The 26,824-nt window shown below is 40.3% G+C and overlaps 1 protein-coding gene across 2 annotated transcripts in view; it reads right to left on the reverse strand.

The window, feature by feature from the left end:
• LOC149305391 (germinal-center associated nuclear protein-like) overlaps window positions 1-26,824 on the reverse strand; it is a 52,306-nt gene that overhangs the window by 5,171 nt on the left and 20,311 nt on the right. Inside the window, exons 14-27 of one of the 2 annotated variants that reach the window (XM_089478083.1) lie at window positions 26,272-26,372; window positions 24,931-25,062; window positions 24,074-24,187; window positions 23,196-23,348; window positions 21,740-21,937; window positions 19,995-20,063; window positions 17,371-17,505; window positions 11,481-11,634; window positions 9,258-9,516; window positions 8,912-9,009; window positions 7,097-7,487; window positions 6,080-6,337; window positions 4,763-4,892; window positions 1,422-1,625 (exon numbers count right to left, since the gene is read on the reverse strand). In XM_089478083.1, coding sequence (XP_089334209.1) covers window positions 1,422-1,625; window positions 4,763-4,892; window positions 6,080-6,337; window positions 7,097-7,487; window positions 8,912-9,009; window positions 9,258-9,516; window positions 11,481-11,634; window positions 17,371-17,505; window positions 19,995-20,063; window positions 21,740-21,937; window positions 23,196-23,348; window positions 24,074-24,187; window positions 24,931-25,062; window positions 26,272-26,372 — 2,396 coding nt within the window. Of the gene's footprint in view, window positions 1-1,421; window positions 1,626-4,762; window positions 4,893-6,079; window positions 6,338-7,096; window positions 7,488-8,911; window positions 9,010-9,257; window positions 9,517-11,480; window positions 11,635-17,370; window positions 17,506-19,994; window positions 20,064-21,739; window positions 21,938-23,195; window positions 23,349-24,073; window positions 24,188-24,930; window positions 25,063-26,271; window positions 26,373-26,824 lie in introns of those variants that run through there. The other variant, XM_089478084.1, reaches the window with a different exon arrangement.

The raw sequence follows: 26,824 nt of genomic DNA on the forward strand, positions 1-26,824 counted from the left end.
GGGGAAAAGATAGAACTTGATACTGCCAGGAGTTAGATAGCAAGATACCAACCCCTCCCCCTCGACCCTCAGGACGGCTTGTGTGGGTGAAGGAGAGACCACCAAAAGAAAGGGCAGCGGAGGTTGTAGTATCATGGGCTGGGAGCCAGGTTTCAGTGAGAGCAAGGAGATTAAGGGATTTGGAGAGAAAAAGGTCATGGATTGCTGTTGCTTTACGGGCAGCAGAGCGGCAGTTCCAGAGGGAACAGAGGAAGGGAAGCAGGGAGACAGGGAGAGGCCGAATGGGGATCAGGTTAGGAGAAATGTGGCGAGCCATGAGAAGGATGGGGTTCGCAGAGAAAAGAAAGAGGTGTAGCTGGCTATCTAACTGAGGTGGTAAAGGAGTTTGAGGGGTTTACAATAAAAGGTCAACAATAACAATAATAACGAAAACAATAATAATATTGCCAGGTCAGGCCTTCTGGGAAAGAGTCCGATGCAAGCAGGAAGTTCTTCCAGGCAGCACAGGTTAAATTTGTCCTTCTTCCTGTGGGGAATTCTGGGACCAGAATGAGGGAGATGGAGCCAGGTGCCTTCTGTTGGGGGGGAGAGCAGAGTTCCTTTGTGGAGGGCAGATGGGGGCCCTTCCTTCTTTCCCCCCAGAGGCAAAGATGGAGCCAGGTACCTTGTGGGGGAGAGGAGTTCCTTTGTTGAAGGCAGATGAGGGCCCTTCCTTCTATCCCCTCAGAGGCAAAGATGGAGCCAGGTGCCTTGTGGGAGGAGAGGAGTACCTTTGTTGAAGGCAGATGAGGGCCCTTCCTTCTACAGACTTTTTTTTATTTCTCCTTCCCATTTGCAAGAGCCTTCTCAGAAGGATGTATATATTAATACCTCCCAGTTTCTTTTATATCACCACACTCTGTCCAGTCGCTGCAAGGATTGCCATCTTTATAACTGTCTTTCCATGTTCAAAGGCTCTCTTTAAATTATCTTGCCTCCAGCTATCAGCCTACTTTCCATCCAGCACATCGCACCAGTTACTATGTGTTGGCAGCTGATATTCAGCCAGCGTTGCTGGGCCCCATTGCTGTGTTGTTGTTGTTATTATTATTCTTTATATAGTGCTGTAGATTTACACAGCGCTGTACATACAAACAATAAAATCGATAAAAATGAAACCTACCAATAGCCTACATTCTACAAAATACATATAAAACAATAGATAATAATACAAGATAGATAAAATAAGCAAGCAACAAATTAAAAACATCAAACATCAAATTAAATATCAGACAAACAATCATACAATGCCTGGGATTGTACCATTTTCAACTGTTCCGCTTGTCCTCATAGCCCTATTAAGTGGATGTCCATACCCATTACCACTTCACATACACTTCTAGCAGCACACCTTGTGAAGGAGGGACAAACAAAAGCTGTACCTTCTGCTCTCTGCTTTCTCCTCTTGCAGCTTAGCAGAAAGTAACTCAGGGAGAACATCCACTTCTGAAACAGCCACTGTTAGGTCTGCTCCACTGGGAATAGTCAATTCTGTGTTCCTTGTAATTTCCTCACTGGCACAATCTTCAGTTGGACATAATGAAGGTGGATACAGCTTTACAAAAGATGTAGCTTTTATTTTGGACCTATAGGAGAAGAAATATCAAGGAAAAGCAACCCTGCTTTTTGTCGGAATCATGAAACATCAGTGCGTTCATAGTAGTCATAACATAGTAGTCATAACAAGATCTCTGTAGGCCCTTCAGAAGCTGTTGGACTGTAACACCCAGCAACCCCCAGCCATTGGCTAGGACTGCTATTAGCTGCAGTGCAACAGCATCTGGAGACACACATGTTTCCTGCTCGGGTCCAGCACCCTATGTGCAACAGTGGCCAGCTAGCCAATTCTAGGAAACCCAATAAGGAGAGCAGGAAGGCAAGCGCCTCTCCTCATTAGTTATTCTATCACCTAATATTAAAAACAAAGGGGCAGAATTGAAGCTGCGGGCTTACGCTGATGACTTGGTCCTGTCCCTATCAAATCCTATTGATGATATTTATGAAATTAATCAAGGACTAAAACAATTCGGAAATGTCTCAGGTTTAATTTTAAACAGGGACAAGACTGCAATGTTGGTAATGAATTTAAATGAGTCTGAGAGAGAAGTATTAGAGAAAGGCTCAGGTTTCAAATTGTCAATAGAGTTAAATACCTGGGAATTTGGCTAGCTACAAAAAATTCTGAATTGTTTAAAAACAACTATAGCAAAGTTTGGCAAAAAATTAAAGAGGATTTAAAACGCTGGGATAAAATTGGTCTGTCATGGTTGGGAAAAGTAGCAACCGTTAAGATGATGGTTCTCCCCAAACTGATATTTCTGTTTCAAACTATCCCGATTTTGGTCAACGAAACACCTTTTATTCAATGGAATAGAGACATAAGTAAGTTTCTATGGGGAGGCAAGAAACCTAGGGTCCGATTTAAGATCATGCAGGACGACGTGAGGTGTGGCGGTCTGGGTCTCCCAAATTTAAAGATTTATTTTTATGCATGTTGTTTTGAATGGTTGGTGGAGTGGTTTAAATTGGAAGATAAGCATGTTTTGAATTAGGAGATGGCTGGGAATGTATTTGGGGTGCACGCATATTTATTCTATGATAAGATCAAAGCTAATAACGCTTTCTCACAACACTTTGTTAGAAAAGCCCTATTGAGAACTTGGACCAAATTCAGGAGAGTAATATACCTGAAACTCCCACTGTGGACCTCGATAAATGAGGCTTTCCATAGGAATGATATAATAATCCCTGGACGCTGGATTACTTATAGTGATATTTTAGTAAAGGATAAGAAGACGAATATACTCTCCATTAAAACTTTTGATGTTTTAGAGAAAGAAGGGTTTGCTATGAATTGGTTTTTATACAGACAAGTTAAGGAAAGGTTTACTTTGGATTATAAATCTACTGGTATAGAGCCAGCATTATCTGAGTTTGATAAAATAATTTTCGGTAAGAGTGTTAAGAGAATTTCTAAATTTTATAAATTCCTGTTGAAACTTGATATGCATGATGAATTGATAAAACTATCAATGATAAAGTGGGCGCAAGATTTAGGCGAAAACTTATTGTTAGAGCAATGGGAAAAGAATTGGCGTAAGCGCATAAACTATACAGCCTGTGTAGCAATTAAAGAAAATTATTATAAAATGCAGAACCATTTGACCCCTTTAAAACTTTCAAAGATTTATAAAAACCAAAATCCCATGTGCTGGAAATGTGGTAAAACCTTGGGTTCTTTTATTCATATGTGGTGGCATTGCGTATATACCAAGGAATATTGGACCCAGATATATCAGAAAATGCAGTTAATACTTAATCATAAATTCACGCTTGACCCTAAAATGTTTTTGTTAAATATGATTATGGATGATAAATTTGAAAATACGCATGGGAAACTGTTGTTCTATATGATTTCAGCCGCCAGAATGGTGTATGCCTCCTATTGGAAAGGACAGGGCAACCTGCATGGAATAACTGGATAATGAAGACTTTGGATTTTATGGAATTGGATAAACTCACCTGTTATGTGAAAAGCCTTGACTGGGAAAAGACAAAGAAAGTTTGGTACCCCTTAATGTCATTTATTAAAACTGAAGGTATATCCTTCAATTTCATTTGGTAACTATGGTTTTTCTTCAAAGGTATGGCAATGAAGGATAGAACTTAAACACAGAGCAAATCCATAAGAAGGGAAAAAGAGTTCTGAGAATGTAGTTTTTTTAATCGTGCATGAAGTGGCTATATTTGATGGACTGGATTGTATTAAGGTCGTTATCTTGGCTTTATCATGTCTCAATTTCCTCTAGAAAGTACATGATGTTGGTTATGTACTATATGTGTCAATGTTAGTATACCTGTTAGTCGTGGATATACAGTGCATCTGTTTATTTGTTATGTGTTATTTTGTTGTATGTATTATGAAATGTTGTATGTTTTTTCAAGACTTTAATAAAGATCATACTTTAAAAAAAAGTTATTCTATCACCTAATATTTTGAAGATCTTATTTCAAATCATGGAAGTCCCATTTAGCCATCATGGAGAAACAAATACATCATGACTAATACCATGTCTTATATGTAGCACTTTTTGTCCATCCTTTATCTACTGTAAATCAGTTTCCCTAATCAGAGTTGCAGTGTAAGCTTCTATTATTTTTCTTCAAATCACACTTAATCATACAATCCTTTGTCTTAACCTCTGCCCCCTTTTCTGTGTTAGCTATACTTCTTCTAAGATAGCTGAATCCCATTTTGGGAGAAAGGCAGGATATAAAATAAATAATGTAAGAAAAAGTCCAGATACTTTAGGCTTTTCATGTGGGAAGACAATCCAATTCCTTGCTCAAATTGGTTGCAAATTTTTCCTTTTTTTAAGATGGGGATCTAGAACTGAATATAGCATCCCTATAAAACTGTTGCTAGTGTCCATTCTGCACAAACAGGGGACTGGCTGTTTTCATTGCTTCTGCACACCAAGGTGACATTTTTCATTGAGCCACATGACCACAACCCTAAAATACTTTTCCTTACATTCACAACCATTTCAGAGCCTAACACTGTATATATACAAAGTCGGCGTCATTTAAAACTTGTTTACACTGATCTCATCAGCCATATTGTTTCACTTTCAAAGGTCTACAAGGAGGAGTACAAAAGGATATAAATCAATTATGATACAGTATAGAGTTACATGTCATACATTTCTTAAGACAAACTCACCTTCCCTGACTTTCTTGCATCATTTTCTGAGTTTTTAAACTAGCTTCTTCCCATAAGAAAGGACAAGTGAATTTTCTCAAATGTTCCTTAAAGAAATATACATATATCTGTCCATCTTCATTCACTGCTTCTGTAAGATGCAAAAAGTAACCCACCACAGTCAAATCAGGAGTAGCATGAATTTTCCAGCTTTAACGCCATCCACTACAGGCGAAACACTGCTAATTCAGGATGGCAAACTAGCTACAAATAATTTCCCAACCATTTGCCCTTGTTTCCTGGCTATGTGCATAAAAAGTCAACTGTTACCCAGGCTCTCGGCGAGGCTGGTGATGGTGGAGAATTCCTCCTAGCTTTACTAACCTGGACTATCTGAGCAGCCTCAGGTGAGATCTAGCAGATCTAGCAGGGAAAGATGAAGGTATACACTTTCATCTACTGAGTTAGAGTAGAGAGAGATCTTCTTCCCTAGGAAGGTGGATAACAGAGAGACAAAGAGTGTCTCCCATCTCCTAAAGGGACTGATGTGCTTGGTGTACAACTCCCAACCCAAGGAGGTATGATTTTGCAGTCTCATTGTCAGTTTGGACTGGGACATGTGTTCCTCTGAGGTCTTTTTGGAAGTGAATGATCCCTGGGGGAGGATCCTGCTTGGGCATCCCTGGGGACAAAAAAGAAACCGAGACCTGATCAAAAATGGCATAGGTAGAGGCACAGAAAGCAAGAAAAGCATTGTAAGTATTTGGTTTCTTTGTTCAAAATGGCTGGCACTGTTTGGTTCTCAAAATGGAAGGCTCCTTCTCTGCTGATTGAAAATCAATATGTGCTAATACAAGAGGAAAAAGCAAAACATAAGGAAAGTGCCCAAAGTACCATATATGACTATAAGCTGACCTCATGTATAAGTCAAGGGCGGATTTTGGGTCCAAAATAATGGATCTTGATATGACCTATGGGTAAGTCGAGGGTAAAACCTAGGGGCATGTAACAAAGGATGTAAAGGATGATGCAAAGGAAAATGATGCCAAAGAACTTAAAACATTCTGACAGGCATAACTGTTTGTGCTCATCCTAAAGGCTAGATGGATGAGAGAGTAGAGGGGATCCATGTTTCTTTTTAGTGCTCCCAGGATGGACTAAGCTCTCACCTTTTATCACTCTATTCAGAGAAAGGGGATGGTTCTTTTTTAATATATATAAGAATTAAAGTATAATACTTACATCAACCCATGGATAAGTCGACCCAGGTTTTTTTGGGTCAATGTTTGACTAAAATTTTTAGACTTATACATGAGTATATACAGTACTTAGCATTACCTGGTGCTATTGGTAGGCAAGGAGGTTTCCAATCTCTCAATTTATGGTTAATGCAAAGCGCCAACACACTGTCCCAAGGAATCTCTTCTACAGAAGGGCCATCTTCTCTTGAACTCACAGACCTTTTGTCCTTCCACTCGAGGTAAGTTCTGCTCAACAAATTTTCTATTTGAGACTGAAGTATCTCCTGGGTCTGAGGAGAACTGGCAGTCTGGGACAAATACTGGAAGATCATAGCACAAACAGGGTGCCAGGGAGCTGGTTTGAGGGAGAAAGAAAAAATACACCCCAATGTGAGAAAAGAAGATCCATGGCTAATGTATCTCAATATCTTTTCCATCACCCAAAATTTGTCCAAAACATCAGCATGTGGGAAAATCCAAATGTGTGTAATAACTGCTAGGCACACACAACATAATTTGGGCTAGAATCAAAATATGCAGAGGTAAGTCTGACATCTCTTGAACAATGTTAGTTAATTCAATTGTGAATTCAAACTGTGATTAAGCCCAGTATCATTCTTTCTGAAAATATATAAAAGCGTATGTCAAAAATTGTAATTCATGTCTTGTGAGAAAATATGAAACATTTAAAAAATAAATAAAAACCTGTTGTCAGGCCTATGTTGTTAAAGTGAATTCAGAAAATATAAGAGCATCAAAGTTTCTTGCTTCAGCATTTAGTGGTGTAAGACCAAGAAAACCTTTGGATAGCTGACAACTTTAGTAGCACATTAAAATACATGAAAAACATGGTTGTTTTCTTTTTTTCACTATATGTTATGCATACGCAATGTAAATACGAATAAAATATTTTAGTAATAATTTTTTTAAAAAATATACACGAAACATACACAGGAAGAGATTATATGGATTTTTGCAAAATTTTCATTCATACCTTTTGTACTTAAGGTAATTAAAATTCAGAATACATTCCTTATTTTCAACAGAATAGCCTCTAAGACACTGCTAGATAATATTCTCAGGTGTGTTGTTCTCCCTGCTTAGAAATCCTTACCACCCAAAGGAGGAAGATCCATGTGTGGGATCTGGAAGGACAGCACAGCTTTCTTCAGCCACGCCAAGTGGTTGGGGATGTTCCAATGGAGATGCGGAAGCAGCTTGCTACCCCCAGGCTCTGCAAATTCAGATACAGGCCAGGAGAGTTCAAAGAGATCTTCTGAAGAGACAACCTCTGCCAAGAACTGTACCGCACTGTTGTACAGCTCTATTATGGCACTAGGGTCTTGGGACTGCAAGCCCGCCATATGTCTTTCCTTCCTGTCTTGGTAGAACTGCTGGCTGAAGAGAAGTTCAAGGCCATCTTCCACATACTGTGTGAGTGTCTGGCAGCAAAGCTTGCCAGAGCTAGGGTACTGAGCAACCAGCCACCGTACTGCTTCAGATAGCTGTGAAAAGCAACAAAGAGAACAAACAAATTCACTAGCTGACACAGAGAATCATAGAACTATAGAGCTGTAAGGGACTCCAAGGATCCTCTAGTCAAACTCCTTGCCAATGCAGAAATCCATAGCTAAAGCTACCCTGGCAGATGGCTTCTAAGTACAAACTCTATAAGGAACTCCTTTCTGTGTTAAATCTTCAACCCCACAATGTTCAACCCAGACAGGTAGGCCAAAAGAATACTATTCTTGATGATATCAACAGCTACTGAGAGAGCCTGGAGAACAAATGGGGCTGTGCTCCTCTCCTCCAGTCTCTGGCACAGGTACCTACCAACCCAAACAGTCACAGTCTTAGGGAGAAGCCTGAGATTTCTCTTTATAATCAGTGTCATCCAGAAGTGTCTTGAGTTGCAGGGCCACCACCTTCTCAATCATCTTACTCAAGAAAAATCAACTCAAGACCACTCTGTAGTCCAGGACCAAAACAGGAAAAAGTGCTGCTACAGAGAAATGTCTGTTTATGAGATGTGCTCCCTCTCCACTGAAGTAGCTACACAAAGTTTTGCTTCCATTTTTGGTTAATTGCTGCTTGCTCTGTCATTCAAACATAGGAAAACTGTGGTTAACATTAGCCATTCTTAGTACAAATAAGCCAACTTCAAACCGCAGTTTATGCAGCTTTTTTCACTAACCACAATTACGCTTAAGCACAGTTCAAAATTTGGACAATATGCCAAAAATCTAAAATGGAAGCAGCAACTTCAGATCTTCTCCTCCAGTTGTGCTGAGGAAAGAGAGAGGGGACTGTACTGGCCCTGTGAATAGCTACATGCCTTTTTGAAATGCTAAGCTTATAAGTCAGATGTTATCTTTGAGTGCATTTTCTTGATGTTCACGACAATTCATTGTGAACTGCTTTCAGGATTGAAAGGTGGGCTATAAATCTTCCAACCAATAAAAAATGGATATATTCTGCTGCAGCTGCTTGGACGTCTGGCTCAATTAAAGGGGTTTTTACTCTTTAGACTCCTTCACAGGCTAGGACTCTTAATACATAAGATGCTGTCTTTCCCTAAATAAACTCAACTGCTATTTACAAATTTCACCACAGGCTGCTCCATGAGCCTAAAGCACAAGAGGAGAGAACACTGCAGAGTGGAGCAGGGTCTTCATCAAAGCCTTAGGAGAAATGTAAATACTGTACAGTAATGAATAAATGCAAGCTTTTTATAAAAAAATCATAACTAAACTACACAATTTTGAAGAAAAAAATCAAAAGAATAGCATTGCGAAAAGTTTAGTCTGCAACTACATACCCACTACACAAAATTATTTTCTAACATTTCCATTGGTAAGATTCATTGACATTCTCTACTTAACTGTGTTAAAAATATGACTTACAATCTCTCTGCAGAGATTGTTCTTACCTTTTTGGTGCCTTGCAAGTCATTCACAGAATCCGGTATTTCAACAACATTGTAGCTTGAAATAAGGTTAGCCGAAATCAAATCTGGCAGCATCAATCCTTTAGAAGGAAGGGCATTACAAGTTTAGTAATACTATTCCCTTATTCCTTGAGACACACAGAAGGAAGGTATAGCAACCACACAAACGATCAAAGTGAAAATATTGATTTAAGCTTATCACAAAGCTGTAAAAACAGATTATACTGTTTATAGAACTATGGATGATACCAACTGTCCCCACACTTTCAGTCTTGACCAACGTTTTAAAGCAACAGCAATTATTTTTAAGTAAAGAAATCTCTAGCACCTTCCTCAACTTCCTTTTCTGCGGCCTCATCTCCATGACTTGGGACAAGAACCACCAGAGGTACGACTGGTCGAAAAGGTTTTGCTTGAAGAAGCCGTTTCAATTGAAGCAAGGCTGAAAGCCAATAAATGTCTTCTTCTGCCATATCATCACTTCTTACTCGAGGAGAGAGCAAAAGAATAAGCCCACTAGTTCCAAGAAGCTTTTTCTGGGTCCCTGGATCTTCGGTCTCTGAAGTGCTGAGTGTCCCATGGGTCATCTATACAGAAAAGACAAACAACCCATTCCAGCATACAGGGAAAGAACAAGGTAGGAACAAGAAAGAAAACAAAGGGTAACCTTGCTAGATTAGACCAGCATAATCTAGTCCACTCTCCCGTGCAAGTGCCCAACCATACATTCCCAGGAAGACCTCAGGAATGGCCTGAACTATAACAGCTCTCCCCTGCAGCTGGCACTGACCTCACTACAGCACACAGAATCCAGATTGCCTCCGAACATGAAAGCTTTAATCAACCAACATTTATTTATTTATTTATTTATTTATTTATTTCCTGCTCTTTTCCCAGGACTGGGAAAGTACATTGAAAAGAAATGTTTTCAAAAAGAAAGATTGAACAAAACAAAAACAAAACCATGGCTAGCAGGCTCAAATAGACACTTTTATTGAGAATGCCTTTATTGATGGAAACTGTTCTCCTAAGTCACCAATAGCTGCTTGCTTAATTTTTCTTATGATCTGCTCTTCTAATGTACATAACATAAAATCTTGGGTGCCAGACTCAGAGGGGTTAACCCTGCAATAACCAAAAGACTGATTACTAGAGTCTTTGGAGAAACTGCAAATTATAAGTATTTGTAATATTTTCAGTTATTTCTTTAATCACTTCTAAAGAAACTCTTGAGAGTCTGGGACCAATTTCCTGCCCCTAAAATCGTTTAAGGGCTGCACAGACTACGAAAAATGTCAAAAATCCCTGGAGGTCCACTGGTATTCATTTATGTTCATGACAGGGGCCCCTGTAATCTATTTAAATTGCCACTCCTTGAAGCTACGAAAAAAAGGAAACTGGGAGGTGATGCCCTAAACGTAGAAGCAAATGGAAAAACACAGAGTTTAGGGAAAATGAAGCTAAAAAAACTGTACTTTTATTGGAACAATATGTTGAATACTAAAATAAGGGTTAAAACCTGCTGTGAGGCTTGATCTGGCTCGTAAGCCACACTTAGTAAGTTAATAAGCAGAGCTGGGCTTGGAAACTGTAATTACAGTTTCCAAGCCCAGCTCTGCTTATTAACTTACTAAGTGTGGCTTACAAGCCAGATCAAGCCTCACAGCAGGTTTTAACCCTTATTTTAGTATTCAACATATTGTTCCAATAAAAGTACAGTTTTTTAGCTTCATTTTCCCTAAACTCTGTGTTTTTCCACTCCTTGAAGCTACCACAAAAAGGATAAGCAAACAGCACAGATTTAAGAACTTTGTCTTTTGATTTTGAAAACTCAGATCCAGAGCTTACTTTGCTGATCTGCTTTTCCTCTGTGTTTGGAGGTATAGGTATAAAGAATAGTATATTCTGACATTCAAGAAATGGGCAGAGACACAGAAAAGAGACAAAATGAAGAAAAATTCTTTCTAAAAGACAGAGCATAGAGAAATTCAGACATCAGAAACTATGGATTAGGGAAATGAAAGCATCTCTTTTAGTGACTGAATGCGAGAGGAGCCCCCTGTTCAGGGAAAAGAAGGAAGATAAATGGTCTGGAGTCCTGCAGCAACAGGACTAGAAACAACAATTCAAATCATGTAGTTCTTCTTTTATGTGCCACAGGTGAATCAAACTCATCACTGGAGGCTTCCTCATATTAAGAAAGCAGAATGTCCTTTGTAATCTTCCACATCACCCCTGAAGGCTCTCAGAACAGAAAGAGGAACATGAAGTCTTATCACAAAGCAAGTACATTGGGAGGAGGTCATCCTTCAGACACCCTAGGCTTTTTTGGGTTTTACATAATGCTGTTAGCAATTTGAATTTCAACTAGAAGCAAACTTGAAGTGCTTGGGATAATACAGTATGTTCAGTGACACTAGCTTCACTTTACAACTGCTGCATTCTGAATGTTTTTTCAGAAGGAAGACCCATATATAGAATGTGCTTGGGTAACAAAACTTTTGCAATATCTATCAAGAAAGGGAATGTGGCAAGCACACTTCAAACAAACCTTTATACATGTGCTGACATGAATATCTTGATTTCCTTGTGTACAAAGAGAGGTATGTAATGCGAGTGTTTCAATTCCACCATTCACCGCAGATGTTGCTTCCTTCAAATTTTTATCAACTGCAAATTTAGTTTTCAACCAATCTGCTAGAATTCTGCAAACAGGAGAAAATACATTCAGCAGAGCATCACACACAAACTCAAAAGATATCAGTATCTAGAATTAAAAGTGTCAAATATTCTAAATTATAAGGATTAAGCACAGATAAGCTACTCGGTGTGTGTCATTAAGCTTAAACAACATTTATCAGACATTCAGTTGATTTATTCCTGACAATTAATAAGAATAAGCAAAAGAGACTTGGTGTCTCTTTATTATTTCAGTCAACCAAGCTCATCTTCAGTATTCCAGCTTTCGTTTTCCATTCACACACAAACAAACCAGCATTCTGTTCCCATTAATCATGTTCAGTTTTCAATGAACTGTTGCTGGGATTGTCCTTCACAATGTTTTCCCCCACTCACCCAATCTATTATTTGCAGTTTTGCAAACCTATCTTTCTTGGTCTATGGATGGTATTGTTTTGTCTACGTAAGCAAAAGCAAGTGGGTGCATGCACACACACCCCATCCCTTAATGTATCTGTATCATAGAATCATAGAATCGTAGAGTTGGAAGAGACCACTAGGGCCATCCAGTTCAACCCCCTGCCATGCAGGAAATCCAAATCAAAGCATCCCTGACAGATGGCCATCCAGCCTCTGTTTAAAGACCTCCAAGGAAGGGGACTCTATCACCCTCCGAGGAAGTGCATTCCACTGTCGAACAGCCCTTACTGTCAGGAAGTTCCTCCTAATGTTCAGGTGGAATCTCTTTTCCTGTAGCTTGCATCCATTGTTCCGGGTCCTGTTCTCTGGAGCAGCAGAAAACAAGCTTGCTCCCTCCTCAATATGACATCCTTTCAAATATTTAAACAGGGCTATCATATCACCTCTTAACCTTCTTTTCTCCAGGCTAAACATCCCCAGCTCCCTAAGTCGTTCCTCATAGGGCATGGTTTCCAGACCCTTCACCATTTTTGTCGCCCTCCTTTGGACACGCTCCAGTTTCTCAATGTCCTTTCTGAATTGTGGCGCCCAGAACTGGACACAATATTCTAGGTGGGGCCTGACCAAAGCAGAATACAGTGGCACTATTACTTCTCTTGATCTAGACACTATACTTCTATTGATGCAGCCTAAAATAGCATTGGCCTTTTTAGCTGCCGCATCACACTGTTCACTCATGTTCAACTTGTGGTCTACTTGGACTCCTAGATCCCTTTCACACGTAGTTTCATTCAGCCAGGTGTCACCCATCCTATATCTGTGCATTTTGTTTTTCCGCCCCAAGTGCAATACCTTATATTTCTCTGTGTTGAATTTCATTTTGTTAGCCTTGGCCCAGCTTTCTAGTCTATTCAGGTCATTTTGAATCTTGATCCTGTCCTCTGGGGTATTAGCTATTCCCCCTAATTTGGTGTCATCTGCAAATTTGATAAGTATGCTCCCAATTCTGTCATCCAGGTCATTGATAAAGATGTTGAATAGCACTGGGCCCAGGACAGAGCCCTGTGGGACCCCACTGGTCACTTCTCTCCAGGATGAAAAGGAGCCATTGTTGAGCACCCTTTGGGTTCGGCCGGTCAACCAATTACAGATCCATTTAACAGTTCCTTTGTCTAGCCCACATTTTACAAGCTTGTTTGCAAGAATGTCATGGGAAACCTTGTCAAAGGCCTTACTGAAATCAAGATATACTATATCCACAGCATTCCCTTCATCTACCAAGCTGGTAATTTTATCAAAGAAAGAGATTAGATTTGTCTGGCATGACTTGTTTCTCTGAAACCCATGTTGACTTTTTGTGATTATGGCATTGCCTTCTAGATGTTCACAGACTCTCTGTTTAATGATCTGCTCCAGAATCTTTCCTAGAACTGATGTCAGACTAACTGGACGATAATTGTTGGGATCCTCTTTTTTCCCCTTTTTGAAGATGGGGACAACGTTTGCCCTCCTCCAGTCTGCTGGGATCTCTCCTGTTCTCCAGGAGTTTTCAAAGATTATTGCCAATGGCTCCGATATTACATTTGCCAGTTCTTTTAATACCCTTGGATGGAGTTCATCTGGTCCCGGAGACTTAAATTCATTTAGATTAACAAGGTGTTCCTCTACTATCTCTTTACTTATTCTGTGCTGAAATTCCCCTATTCTGTCCTCTGCTCCATTATCCTCAGGTTGAGCACCCTTTGCCTTTTCTGAGAAGACTGAGGCAAAGAAGGTGTTGAGTAATTCTGCCTTTTCTCTATCTCCTGTTAGCATTTTGCCATCTTCTCCACGCAGTGGCCCTACCGTTTCCTTCCTCTTCCTCTTGCTGCAGACATATCCAAAAAAGCCCTTTTTATTGTTCTTAACCTCTCTAGCAAGCCTGAGTTCATTCTGCGCTTTAGCTTTTCTGACTTTACCCCTACACATGCCTGCTATTTCTTTGAATTCCTTTTTCGTGATTTCCCCCTTTTTCCATTTCTTATACATGTTCCGTTTCAAACTTAGCTCGGTTGAAAGTTCCTTAGTCATCCATCCTGGTTTCTTGAGACACCTCCCGTTTTTCTTTCTCACTGGAACTGTTTGAAATTGTGCCTTCAGTATCTCCCTTTTGAGAAAGTCCCATCCGTCCTGAACTCCTTTATCTTTTAGTATTTCTGACCATGGAATCGCCCTCAATACTTCTCTAAGTTTACTGAAATCCGCTCTCCTAAAGTCTAGGATGCGTGTCTGACTCTGCCTGGCTTCTCCTTTCCACTGTATTACAAACTCCAGGAGAACATGGTCACTTCCACCTAATGATCCCACCACTTGCACCTCATTAACCAAGTCATCCTTGTTGGTTAGGATCAGATCTAAAATAGCTGACCCCCTTGTTGCCTCTTCCACCTTTTGGACCATGAAATTGTCTTCCAGGCAAGTGAGGAATTTGCTAGACCTTGAGGATTTTGCTGAGTTTGACTTCCAGCAAATATCAGGATAGTTGAAATCGCCCATCACTACTACATCTCTCTTTTCTGACTGTGTGGTCATCTGTTTTAGAAAGATATCATCCAATTCCTCAGTCTGACTTGGGGGTCTGTAGTAGACTCCCACCGTAACACCCTTGTTGTTTCCCTCCCCTTTGATTCTTATCCAGATGCTCTCCACTTGGCTTCCATGATTGATGTCCAGGATCTCTTCACTGGTGTAAATATCTCTGACATATAGTGCTATTCCTCTTCCTTTCCTGTTTGGCCTATTTCTCTTAATAAGGTTATACCCCTCTATTTCCACATTCCAATCATGAGACTCATCCCACCAGGTTTCAGTGATGCCTATTATATCATATTTGCTTTCTTGTACTAGGAGTTCGAGTTCATCTTGCTTATTTCCCATGCTCTGTGCATTAGTGTAGAGACATCGCAGACCATGGTTCCCTTTTACTTGCTGCCTGTGCAAGTTTTTTTGCCTCCCACTGTTGGGTCCTTGCAATGTTTGCCTTGTTTCCTCTATGTCAGTTTGACTATTTTCACCATCCCTTTCGCCTTCCTTAATATTGTCTCCCTTCCCCTCGGAACTCAGTTTAAAGCTCTCCTGATCAAGTTCTTGAGACTGTTGGCAAAAACATTTCTTCCAACTGGCGTGAGATGCAACCCGTCTGTTGCAAGAAGTCCCTCCTCATGGAACCGCAGCCCATGATCGAAGAATCCAAATCCTTCTCAGCGGCACCATCTGCAAAGCCATTTGTTCACATCTGCTATTTTCCTCTCCCTTCCTGGACCATGCCCTTCAACTGGCAGAACAGACGACATGACAACCTGTACATCCATTCCTTTCAGCTTCCTACCAAGCGCCACGTAATCCCTTTTGATGTTCTGAATGCTGTGTCTTGCAGTATCATTAGTTCCCACGTGGACCAAAAGGAAGGGGTATTGGTCAGTAGGCTTGACCAGTCTTGTCAGCCTCTCTGTCACATCACGGATCTTTGCACCTGGAAGACAACACACCTCTCAAGACATCTTGTCAGGCCTACAAATCACTGCTTCTGTACCCCTCAGCAAGGAGTCCCCCACTACGACCACACGCCTCCTCCGAGGCTTAGCAGCGACTGTTTCCTCGGGTGGGACTCTCAGGCTCCCCTGCTCTGTCCCAGAAGTCTGTCCATGCTGCTCTTCTTCATCCTCCTTGATAAGGGAAAGAGCTTGGAATCGATTCTCTAGCTGCAAGCTCCCCGAACAATTCCTTCTTGGCTTACTTCTCTTTGTGACATTCCTCCAGCTGTCTGCCTCCTCTGTTTGGCAAGTGACCTCTTCCACCCTAGCATCTTCCTCTGCGTGGTACTCATCTAAGATAGTTAGTTCTATTGTGTCCAGGAAATCCTCTTGTTCCCTAATATGCTGAAGTATAGCTACTCTGGACTCCAGCTGCTGCACTTTCTCCTCCAAGAGTGCTACCAACTTGCACTTGGTGCATGTGAAGTTCTCCACTTCTGTAGGCAAGAAGAGAAACATCCCACAAGAGTTGCAGGTGACTGCGGCAGATCCCTTGTTGTCCATACTGCAAAGTCTTTAGTAATAAATATAACAGTCAATCTACTGGGAATACTTCTTTAAAGGTAAGTACTGGCTGCTATCTTACACTTAAAGGGAAGGTTCTGTTTCAATATCTGATTCTAACCCGATGCCACTTGAGCAGAGTTATTGAGTTAAAGAAAATGAAAATTCTCTCTGGCCGGACTGTTCTGGAAGGCTCTGGAAGCTGGTATATAAAGCTAGTCTGCTAGCTCCGCCCCCTTGTGACTCACAGATGTGACTCACAGAAGCTCCGCCCCTTCAGCAACAAGCACACGGTCTCGAGCACACGGTCTCAAAATGGCTGGAACTGGAAATAATTTGCATAGTCCTAATACGTTAGTTTTCTCACTTGTCTGTCTCTTTTCTGAAAGTTAAATTAAATGAGTTGCTTTTCAGAAATGCTACATGTCAAACAGGCTTGCCAAGGGTGCAGCTCACTAAATCATGGGAACATTTAATGAGAACACATGAGAGGTCTTTCTTTGTGGCTGCCCTTGGACTGTATTCTTCCATAGAAGGCTAGATTGGCTCACTCTCAGCTGACATATTTTTATTTAAACAGGTTGTTGACCATTAGCTGACTGCTGCAGAAGGCACTTTCAATGTGGCATGGGAAGCTACACTTTCGTCATATTTAAAATCTTTTAGTTGTTGTGTTTCTTCAAGCCATTTCCAACTTACGGCACCCCTAAAGCAAACCTATCATGGGGTTTTCTTGGCAAGATTTGTTCAGAGGAGGTTTGCCTCCCCCTGAGGCTGAGAGTGTGTGACTTGTCCAAGGCCACCCAGTGGATTTCCATGGCTGAGTGGGGATTAGACCCATCTCCTGAGTTGCAGTTCAATATTCAAACCACTAAGCCACACAGGCTCCTTTTAAACCATCTTAAATCCATGCCGATTTAATAGGATAGTTTATTTAAAGGTGGTGGTTTTTTTATTATTTCTATTATGATTGCTTTTAGCTATATTTTGTTTTGACCTATGTTGTAAGCCACCTTGGATCCCATATTGGAAGAAAGACAGGGCATAAATAAATAGGTGGTCAGGTAGCCCAAAGAAGTTGAGGGCAGGGTAGACAAGATAAGCAATGCATGTCCCTTGCCCCTTTTGAGTGACTAGCATAAAACTGAATGTAATATAATAACCAGCAATACCACTACAGCAGTGTCATCATATGCAGTAGTGAAGATGGCACAGGCAGTACCCAACCTTCTTGGCTTTCTTTCCTACTTGGAATATAGGAAATACCTGCTAGGATCGTCAATTGGGTATTTCTCATAGCTTGGCAACACCAAAAGTACTTTCCAAAATATATTTTTTTGTTGCACTGGAATGTTTTCAGCAACCAATGATGGCAGATCCAGTGGAGTCCACACCACATCCCTAAATAAAGAAAATATAATTAAAATACATGATTTTAAGTCAGGGCAGGGAACCTGTAGCCCTAGAGAGTCTCATCAGTCCCAGCAGGTGTAGCCGGTAAACACAGGTGATGGCAGCTGTGATTTACTCTTATATATTCATCTATTGTTATTGTTGTTGTATGTCTTCAAATAATTTCTGACTTATGGCAACCCTAAGGCGAATCTATCACAGGGTTTTCTTGGCAGGTTTTTTCAGAGGGGGTTTGCCATTGCCATCCTCTGAGGATGAGAGAGTGTGATTTGCCCAAGATCACCCAGACAGTTTCCATGGGTGAGCCAGGATTCGAACTCTGGTCTCCATAGTCTTAGTCCAACATTCAAACCACAACACCACACTTGGCTCTCTCTATTTATCTATAAATCATGACATTTTACTCAAAAAATATCAACCCAAATGGATCAAATTATCTATGGATCAATGTAAGTAATGTGGGGCCACTGTATCCAGGGAATCAGGATCTGTGGATTCAAAGTGGAGGCTCCCTGAGGCATCTCCACCTCAGCTTCTACTTGCTTCTAGCAGGACCTAGTGAGTACATGCTCCCCTTCCTCACATGGAGCCTCTCCCTTTTTGGGGTGTGGGAAGGCTAAACAGAGGGGGTTTAACATCCAGTTTGCCCACCATAATATCCAGGAAAGTCTCAGTGCTTGAGGGTAGCTGAGGGGAAACAAGGCAGAATACCTGGTTGGATAAGGAGTAAGAAAGAACACCTGAGTTGACAAGGTAAGAGAAAGAGCACATACCTCCATGAGATAGAAAGAATATGTGTGTGGGAGGGAAGAACACAGCTTGGAAGTAATCTTAAAAGTAATGCTGCTATCTGTAACGTATAACCTTTGGAGTAACCGCGCTGTTATTTTTTAAAACACTGGCCAAGATCTTTAATTACAGATGTAATTACGAATGAGAAACTAGACATCTTCCTTCCTACCTAATTTCTCAAACCTACCATAACAGTTGGCACTCACACAAAGCAACAGAGGTCTGTTCTGCTGGGTATCAGGGTGTACCATGATGACATTTCCATCCTCCTCCTGCCAGTGACCTGTGGTGCAACAAGGAGTTGCAACAGGGGTCCTCCTTCTGATTGTTGTTTCAGAGATTGCAGAAGGGAGAGGGTAGGAAACATAATCCGTTTGTTGTTGTGTGCCTTCAAGTTGTCTCCAACTTATGGCAACCCTAAGGCAAATCTATTATAGGATTTTCTTGACACTGCCAAAACCTCCATTAGCAACAGAACAGATGACTGTTACTTGGTGTGGCTGCCGGCTGTTTCGGGGAACATTTGTGACTGTGTGCCATGATTACACACATGCTACTGAATAATCATGAATGTGTAAGTCTGGCTTACACTTTTGTAACTGCTCAATAGGATGCTAGCCATTGTTACTTAACATTTACTTGTAACTTCTAAAATGTTGCTGGTGGTGGCGGTGGTCATTTGAGGGACTGTAGGCCATTTCATATTTCTAAAAGCATTTTTATAAGCAATGAATAAAAGCTAAAAAAGAACACAGCAGTAGGAGGAAATGATAATAAGGTATTATTTCCCCTCTGTCACTAGAGTAACAAATTACTTCTAAAAATCACATTCCAAGCACTGGGGAGGAGAGAGTACACCTAGAATGGTGAGTGCAAAAAAGAAGGGAGAAAATGACTATCTAGACATAGGAACAGAACTCAGGGGAGTGGGAAAGATTTTCTAACCTTTGTAAAGCAAGGTACTTCTGCTAGTTATTTAATAAACCAAGAGGAAACAGTTCAAAATATAAGATTTTGTTTTATTTAATTAATGTGTACCCAGTCTCTCTCCTAGTCCAAGACCCAAAGCAGCCTGTAGTAATTTAAAATAATGTATAAGCCTTAATATGAATGGTTGTAATAGATTGATTTCCTTTTTAAACCAGGATTAATAATTTCCTAGAAAGAGGCCAAACAAGTTAAGTGAGGGTTGTTGTTGTCTTTTTAAAATCAATTCTGATCAACCCAGCTTCAAAAAGTGTAAAACTCAGAGCTATGCTAGACATGATGCCATTCACACTTAACAGTTGCATGAACTGCATTTTAAAAGTAACCTGGGGTCTGGACCAGGATCCTGGCTTTTGTTCCTGATGTGATCCTGATTTACATCAAGACTCACATACTAGCTGTTTACACTGGGGGAAAAGTTTCCATTTACCCCAGTTGTGACTCTGGTTCAATTCTGAAGAACCCACTTCCAGTTTTTAACTACAACAGGGACTCTACAAAAGCATTCAGTCCAACCTTGAGGCTATCACAATCCTCAAGTTTGTAAGCATTTGGACAAGAGTCTGTTTTAACTTTTAATAATCTAACTAAATAGCAGGAATTCATCATTTTACAATTATGTTTAAAAACATCACAGGTAGTAATCCTAGAGTTAGCTGCATTTCTGTGAATGCAGCTAAACCAAAATTACAACATACCGTAACAATTGCTGATAAAAATGCTGTACTTTCATTTGATGGATTGTCTTATTCCGTAGCCATCCAAGCCTGTAAATAAACAGAGGCCATTAATACTTTGGCTATACGTCATTTTCCAATTCATTTCTTACTTACAAGGCTGCAGGGTGAACAGGTATTTATTTACAAGTCTTTAATAAGAGGATGCGTTCATCAGATTCCAAAGACAAGTCAAAGAGTTACCTAACTCCAGGTGTGATGTAGCTAAACAGTTGCACATATGAAGCCTATATATCTGAGAAAAGAGCATGCCCATAAATAAGAGCATAAAACAGTTGATTATATATGAGAGCAAATTTCACAAACAAATCATTCCTAAGAAGTCTGCTATACAGAGAACATTCTGTTTTAAACACTCCTCTCATATATGCTTTCATATAGGACATCACTTTCTCCACAGACAAGGAGAGGGGAAAATAAGAGTGTGGGATCCCGGCAGTCATTCTTAGAGCACCTCGAAAAGTAATTACATAAGTCAATCATGCACCTGAAGAAGTATGCTCAAGTCTACGAAAGCTTATGCTACTAACGTCTTTCTTTCAGTTAGTCTCAAAGGTGCTATAAGATCCCTTTACATACTGGTTTTCCAGACTAACACACCTATGTCTTTAATACAGGGTGCAGCCATGAGGACGAAAAGAGAGTTCAACTAGAAACAATGCAGACTCTGCTATCTACACAACAAACAATATGGCAGCAAGTTTTAATAAAATGTTTGCTGAAACATGTTGAACTGCTCTTCTTTTTTTGTGCTGCAAGAACTATTCTATTCATTCCATGTTACTACTGCCTCTGGTACTGAATTTTCTGTTAAAGTAATGCTCAGGAACGCGTATTTTGCTAACTAAGGTATACTTGTTAACTGCACAGTATAAGTACGGAGTATATGACAGTGATCTAGCCCTAATTTATAGTAAAAGGATCACTACCAAATCTGTATGGCCCTACAAATTAACCTACACTCAAAATGTCTCCTCCATGCCACAAAGAAAACTAATACAATAATTGCTATTAGTGTCTGTGACCCACCGTTCCATTTCAGAGACCACAATAAACCAATATCTGGTAACAATCATAACAACAGCATACATTATGTCTCAATTCAGTCTAAATGCACTATCTCTGGAGTTCAACTGCATTTTCTCTAATTGCTGTGCTATGTATATGCAAAGACCCAAATATTACTAAGACAGCAGACACTATAAATATATCAGTCTGAACATATGTGAAGTCAAAGGCTTTCATGGCTGGCATCCATAGTTTTCTGTGGGTTTTTCGGGCTATGTGGCAATGTTCTAGAAGTGTTTCTTCTTGACGTTTCGCCAGCATCTGTGGCTGGCATTTTCACATAGCCCGAAAAAACCACAAAAAACAATCTGAACATACTCTTCAAGGAACTAACCCTCTCTGTCAGGGTCGCTTCAGATGTTACAGAAAAAGATGCCCAACACAGTGAACACAATGGTTCATAGTATTTGGACATGTAGGCAATAAAATATTTTTTTTCTTCAAACACACTGACTGTATATGCCACTGGAGATCATGGGGCCCTAAACTGTAAGTGCATATGAAAAGCACAAGGTAAGACAGGAGAGTGTGACAGTAGAGATGTGTCCCTCTCTTAGCACAGGGGATATAACTAGTACACATTAGTACCTGCCAATGTCTATAACATGTGGAGTAGCCTCTCATGAATATGTACTTACCTAAGACAGGAGGTGCCAATGTTCCCTGCATGTCCCAAATTTACAATCCTTTTAGCCAGGTGCTCTCTGGCAATAGGACATTCTGCACTCGGTGACAGTGCTTTCAATTTATCTTTTGGATCTACACAACATGGGGCTGCTGGGAATGCTCTCATCTGACGCCTCAGTTTCTTCCGAGCTGCAACAGCTTCCCTCCATCTCCAGAAGAAATCAAATGTTTCATTAAAGTTAGTGCTATTGAGTATTACATGCTAGAACCCTCAATCGAAATTTTTGATTAGAATTGGATGTTTCTGGTTTGACATTAAATCCATCAGCAGCACTAATCAGACATCTATGTTCCCTGCTCAAAGTACTGAAAAGACAGATAGACTATGGCCCAGTCCAGATGGGCGCTATAGGGCGCCCTCATGATGTGTGAGGGGTGGCGCTTCCAGACACCCCTCGCACGTGACGAGGGCATCAAAATGGCGGCGCCCTGAACAGATGGGTGCCGCCATTTTGATGTGATGGCCGCTTAGCGTCTGCACCTCACAGCACGATTATGATGTCATGAGTGCGCCACTGGTACGCTGCAGCATCATAATGGCGCCAAAAGAAGAACCCGCTTTTTGCGGGTTCTTTTTGCTCCGCGGGGAAGTCCCGCGGTCTGGAGGCTGCGGCTTCCCCACAGAGCAAAGCAAGGTGCCGGGAGACTGTCCTTTTTGGACGGTCTGTCCCGCGCCAATATTACAGTTTATTAACATTCCTGACTATTAATCCAAATTCAGATAGGGGTGATTTCTATATTGTGAAATTGCATAAAAATCAACACAATATGAGCTGATTTCTTAATATACAAAATCAGTGGCACAGCTCTGACTTCATTACACAGGGATACAACTAAATCTAGTAACAGGCTTGCAATAAGCCATGCTGTGAAATTTTTAAAGTTAAAAGTTCTAGCTTTGAATAAATGAAAAATGAAAAATCCAAGCCTCAATAACAATAAAAAATGTCAGCAAATGTCATCTGTCCATCTCTTTAAAAAGGCTATTCAACTGATTGCTTTCCAAGGTTGCCATATACAAGCAAGGCCACACTGCTCAGATGTGTAGTTAAAGAGCTAAAGCCAAAAGCAACTGTTTGAAGAAATGCAGTATCAGTGTTACAGTCTCCAGAGGCCATTTAAAGATCTCTGTCTGGTGTGCTTCCAAGCAAAAAAATGGAGCAGCTCAATAAATAGCAGTCAGAGCAGGTGTGGACTTTCCTCTTCTGCTGCTAATAGCTCACTGCAAAATCAGCTCAGCTCATTGAGATACATAGGGATACATGCACTGGGTTCATAGTATGTCCCAGAGGAGCTTGCAAGAGAAGCATGCCCCTAGTTATTTCTTGGTCTAATCTAACTGTTAGGGAAGAAGTACAACAAGAAGTAGGGTATCATTCTGCTGTAGGAAGGCTTCTTTTAACCTACCTTTGTAAGTATTTGCAAAAGCACTGAAGTTCCTGCAGGGTTTCCTTAGCATTCTGGAAGATCTCATCTTCCAGAAATAGACCCATTATTTCAGTACAAACTTCCTTTGAACACCGAGCAATGCGTGCTTTTCTGTCTTTCGCCACAGCACACCTAGGGCAAATTTACACTGTTGAATTGGCACACATTTCTAAAGTGAAAAGTCAAACAACAAAGCAAGCATTCACAGAAAAAAATAAACTAGAAAAGTTCCAGATTTCTCTCAAACAAGATGTCATCTTTTTCCTCAAAACCTTGAGTGATGGAAATCCTTTTAAAAATAAATGTCATGGCATATGAAATTATATTCTGAACAGACACCATTCTGGATAGGGTTTAAGTGGGAATTCTTATTTTCTGTATCTGGTGAACTATCAGTATACTTTTCCAAAAAAATAAAGAAGTGCATTGAGAAAAATTTCCCAAGTTATATTTTGATTACTGTATTTTCTTCGCTATAAGTCAACCTCATGTATAAATCGAGGGCAGGTTTTGGGGACAAAATTATAGATAAACTGAGGGTAAAACTTAGGGGCATATAACAAGGGATCTAAAAGACAAAGCAAAGGAAAACAATGCAAAAGAAATTACAAAATTCCAACAAGCATAACTAAAGGCTAGATGGATGAGAGTAGAGGGAGTGGGGTCAGTGCTTCTAGGACAGATTACGCTCTTGCATTTCACCAGGGGGTGGTTCCTTTTTTAATAAGAATTAAGTAAATGATTTACGTTGACCTGTGGAAAAGTCAACTCAAGATTTTGGGGTCACGTTTTTGACTAAAATTTCTACTCCTCCTTGTATACACCCGCCCCCCTCCCAGCAGTCGGGAACCACCTACTTTAACTCCTTCGCTGAAATTTCTTGCATCATTTCTTTTATGACCTCATCACTCAAGTCTGCACCCAATGACTCACTCAATGTTTTTATTAACTGTTCTTTTTCCTGCTTTTGCCTAGTAAGAAAGAAAACTTGCAGTGAGTACTGACAAATGCAATGACAATCAAGCAACATTATTTCTTGCAAAAAATAAACTCAAATTCTGTGTAAAAAAAATAATTCTGTGTAAAAAAAATGATAACAATATAATGGAAACACTTTATACTGAGCAAACAGTTAGTCCACTTTATACTGAGCAAACTTTGGACACCCACTGCCAATTCACTGATTGGCAGTGGGTGTCCAAAGTTTCATACAGAAATACTTTCTGGTACCTCTAAAGATAAAGGAACTAAACCTCAAATCTTTCACACACATTCTAGCATTAAACTATGGCATTTGCCAATTAAGGCCATCTAACTGGAGGGATCCAAACAATTCTCACCCATGGAAATCACATATAAAGGGGTTATGTAGGCTAATCCCATACCTACCACTCCCAACAGGCACACTCCTCAAGTGTGAAAGAGTTCTACATGCATACTAATATACACATGGGAAGCTAGTTCAAATGCTAGCCAAAACGGTGGATGGTAAGAGGAGAGCCTTGAGTGCAGAGGAAGCAGGCAGAGCCAGCCCATACAGCCAACCTCTACACCCCATATGACTTCAGTATTCAATAATTAAATTTGTAAAGTAGCGTACAGTAATTTACAGTAATGCAAAGTAAGGGGGTTCATGTTTTCTTCCACTATTATGGCCAACTCAGAAACAATGTCTACTTGTTTAGCTTTTATGATAAATGCCAAAAACGTTTACCTCTCTTCTTCAGCCTGACGTTTTTCCTCTTCAACTCTCTCTCTTTCTGCATTAAATACAGCAGATGCAATTTGCCTCAACATTCCCAGCACCACCTCTGTCATGAGTTCATCTGCAGTAACATCAGAGATCCTGAAAAAGTGTGAGAACCATAGTTAAGATTTCACTGAAAAAATAGGACAAAGATTTACAGCACTGTGAAAATATCCCCTATCCAGTAAAGTATAGGAGTGCTTTTATTCAGTCCTATACTTAAGTTTACTTTTGTGACCAAATCAATATTAGAGTTTCACCACCACCACATTACTGTACTAGTTTAATTATTTAACACATAAGTGTACTAAGCAATTGGGCTAACTGCCACAGTTATTACATTAGTTCACAGCAGACGCAGCACAGTTCCCATTATCTGATTACTGGTGATCTGAAAACCACAGCACATATGCACAAAACTTCACTACAGCTCTCCTGGCTTACGACCATGAAAATACAATAGACTGATGAAATACTGGGTCACTGAATTGTCCTATGGCAACTGGTCAATTTTTCTTCATTGTTCAAAGGGATTTTTGAAGAAACTACAGATAATAATATGCTGCAACTGTCAGCAAGAGCAAGTTAATTATCAGCTTTTTTGGACATGTTAAAAGTTGAAGCTTTTGCTTTTATCTATACCAGTGGTTAACAAATTGTGCGGTGGGACCCCTGGGGGAAGGCACAAGATGTGCTCAATGTGCGAGAGTTGGAGGTTCTGATTCCTCCTCCTCTCAAACATTTTTATGTGTAAAATTTACACATTCATTATGTTAAATATTGAATTTCTAATTTGAACAATGTTATTTTCTTACAAAATGTTAAAATATGAATACACACGAAAATCCAAATGAAAATATTCACACTAAATAAACAAATTATTTGTATTCATATACTATGTCACATGGGGGGGGGGGCAGCACAACCTCTGCATGTAGATGTAAAGGAGGGGTCGAAGGGTAAGCCATTTGAGTACCACTGACCTATACATTGTTACTATAGTGTTTGGACAATTTCTTCAAAGGTGGATTAGCACACAGATAGCAACAGTTACAGTGCACCCTTTGTTTACGCGGGGGATTCATTCCGGACTCCCCCGCATAAAACAAATAATGTGTATGCTCGAGACCCATTTAAATGAATGGGGTTCATGCATGCGGTGGTGCGGCAGCGTGCACGCGCCATAGGCGCACACTCCGTTCATTCCTATGAGACATGCCGCCCCTTCCTCACCGCACGGCTTTCAGTGTATGCTCTACTTCTGATATATAAAAAAATTAAAAACAAGTGTAGCAGTAGTTTCTCTACCATATTGCTGAGTTTATATAGGCTGCTCCTGCACTGCTGATCTCTCCACATTCTACCTCCAACACATTATGCACAAGATCTTCAACCACCTCTGCAATGTCCTAGGAAGAAACAGAAAGAATTAGGAAGTAGTATTCAAAGCTCAATATAATTCCACTTATGCTTTCTAGTACTTAGAAAAGCAAGAGAAATCATATACTATGGCAACGTAATATTAAATCTCTCAACTATGAAGCTGGAAGGTCACTTGATACAAACTTTGCCTTAACCAGAATCATCCATGTAGTAGCAGAAAATGAGTCTCGCTCATTGTAATGTTTGTGGCAAGTGCATATATCTGTATGGTGAAGGATTTTAGTTCTCTTTTTTGACTGTAACAGGCCACATTTACCTATACTGCATCTATAAGTGTCAGCTAAATAAGTCAGTCAGCTAAGTATCAAAGAGCTGGAAGTGACTCTGTGGGCTATCTATTCCAACCCTCTGCCAGTGCATTTATTTACAGCATTTTAGGCTGCATCCACATTGCAGAAATAATCCAGTTTGACACTGC

The sequence above is a fragment of the Sceloporus occidentalis genome, unplaced genomic scaffold (genome assembly GCF_023333645.1).
Source record: "Sceloporus occidentalis isolate IW3139 unplaced genomic scaffold, rSceOcc1.0.p SCAF_12, whole genome shotgun sequence".
NCBI lineage: Eukaryota > Metazoa > Chordata > Lepidosauria > Squamata > Phrynosomatidae > Sceloporus > Sceloporus occidentalis.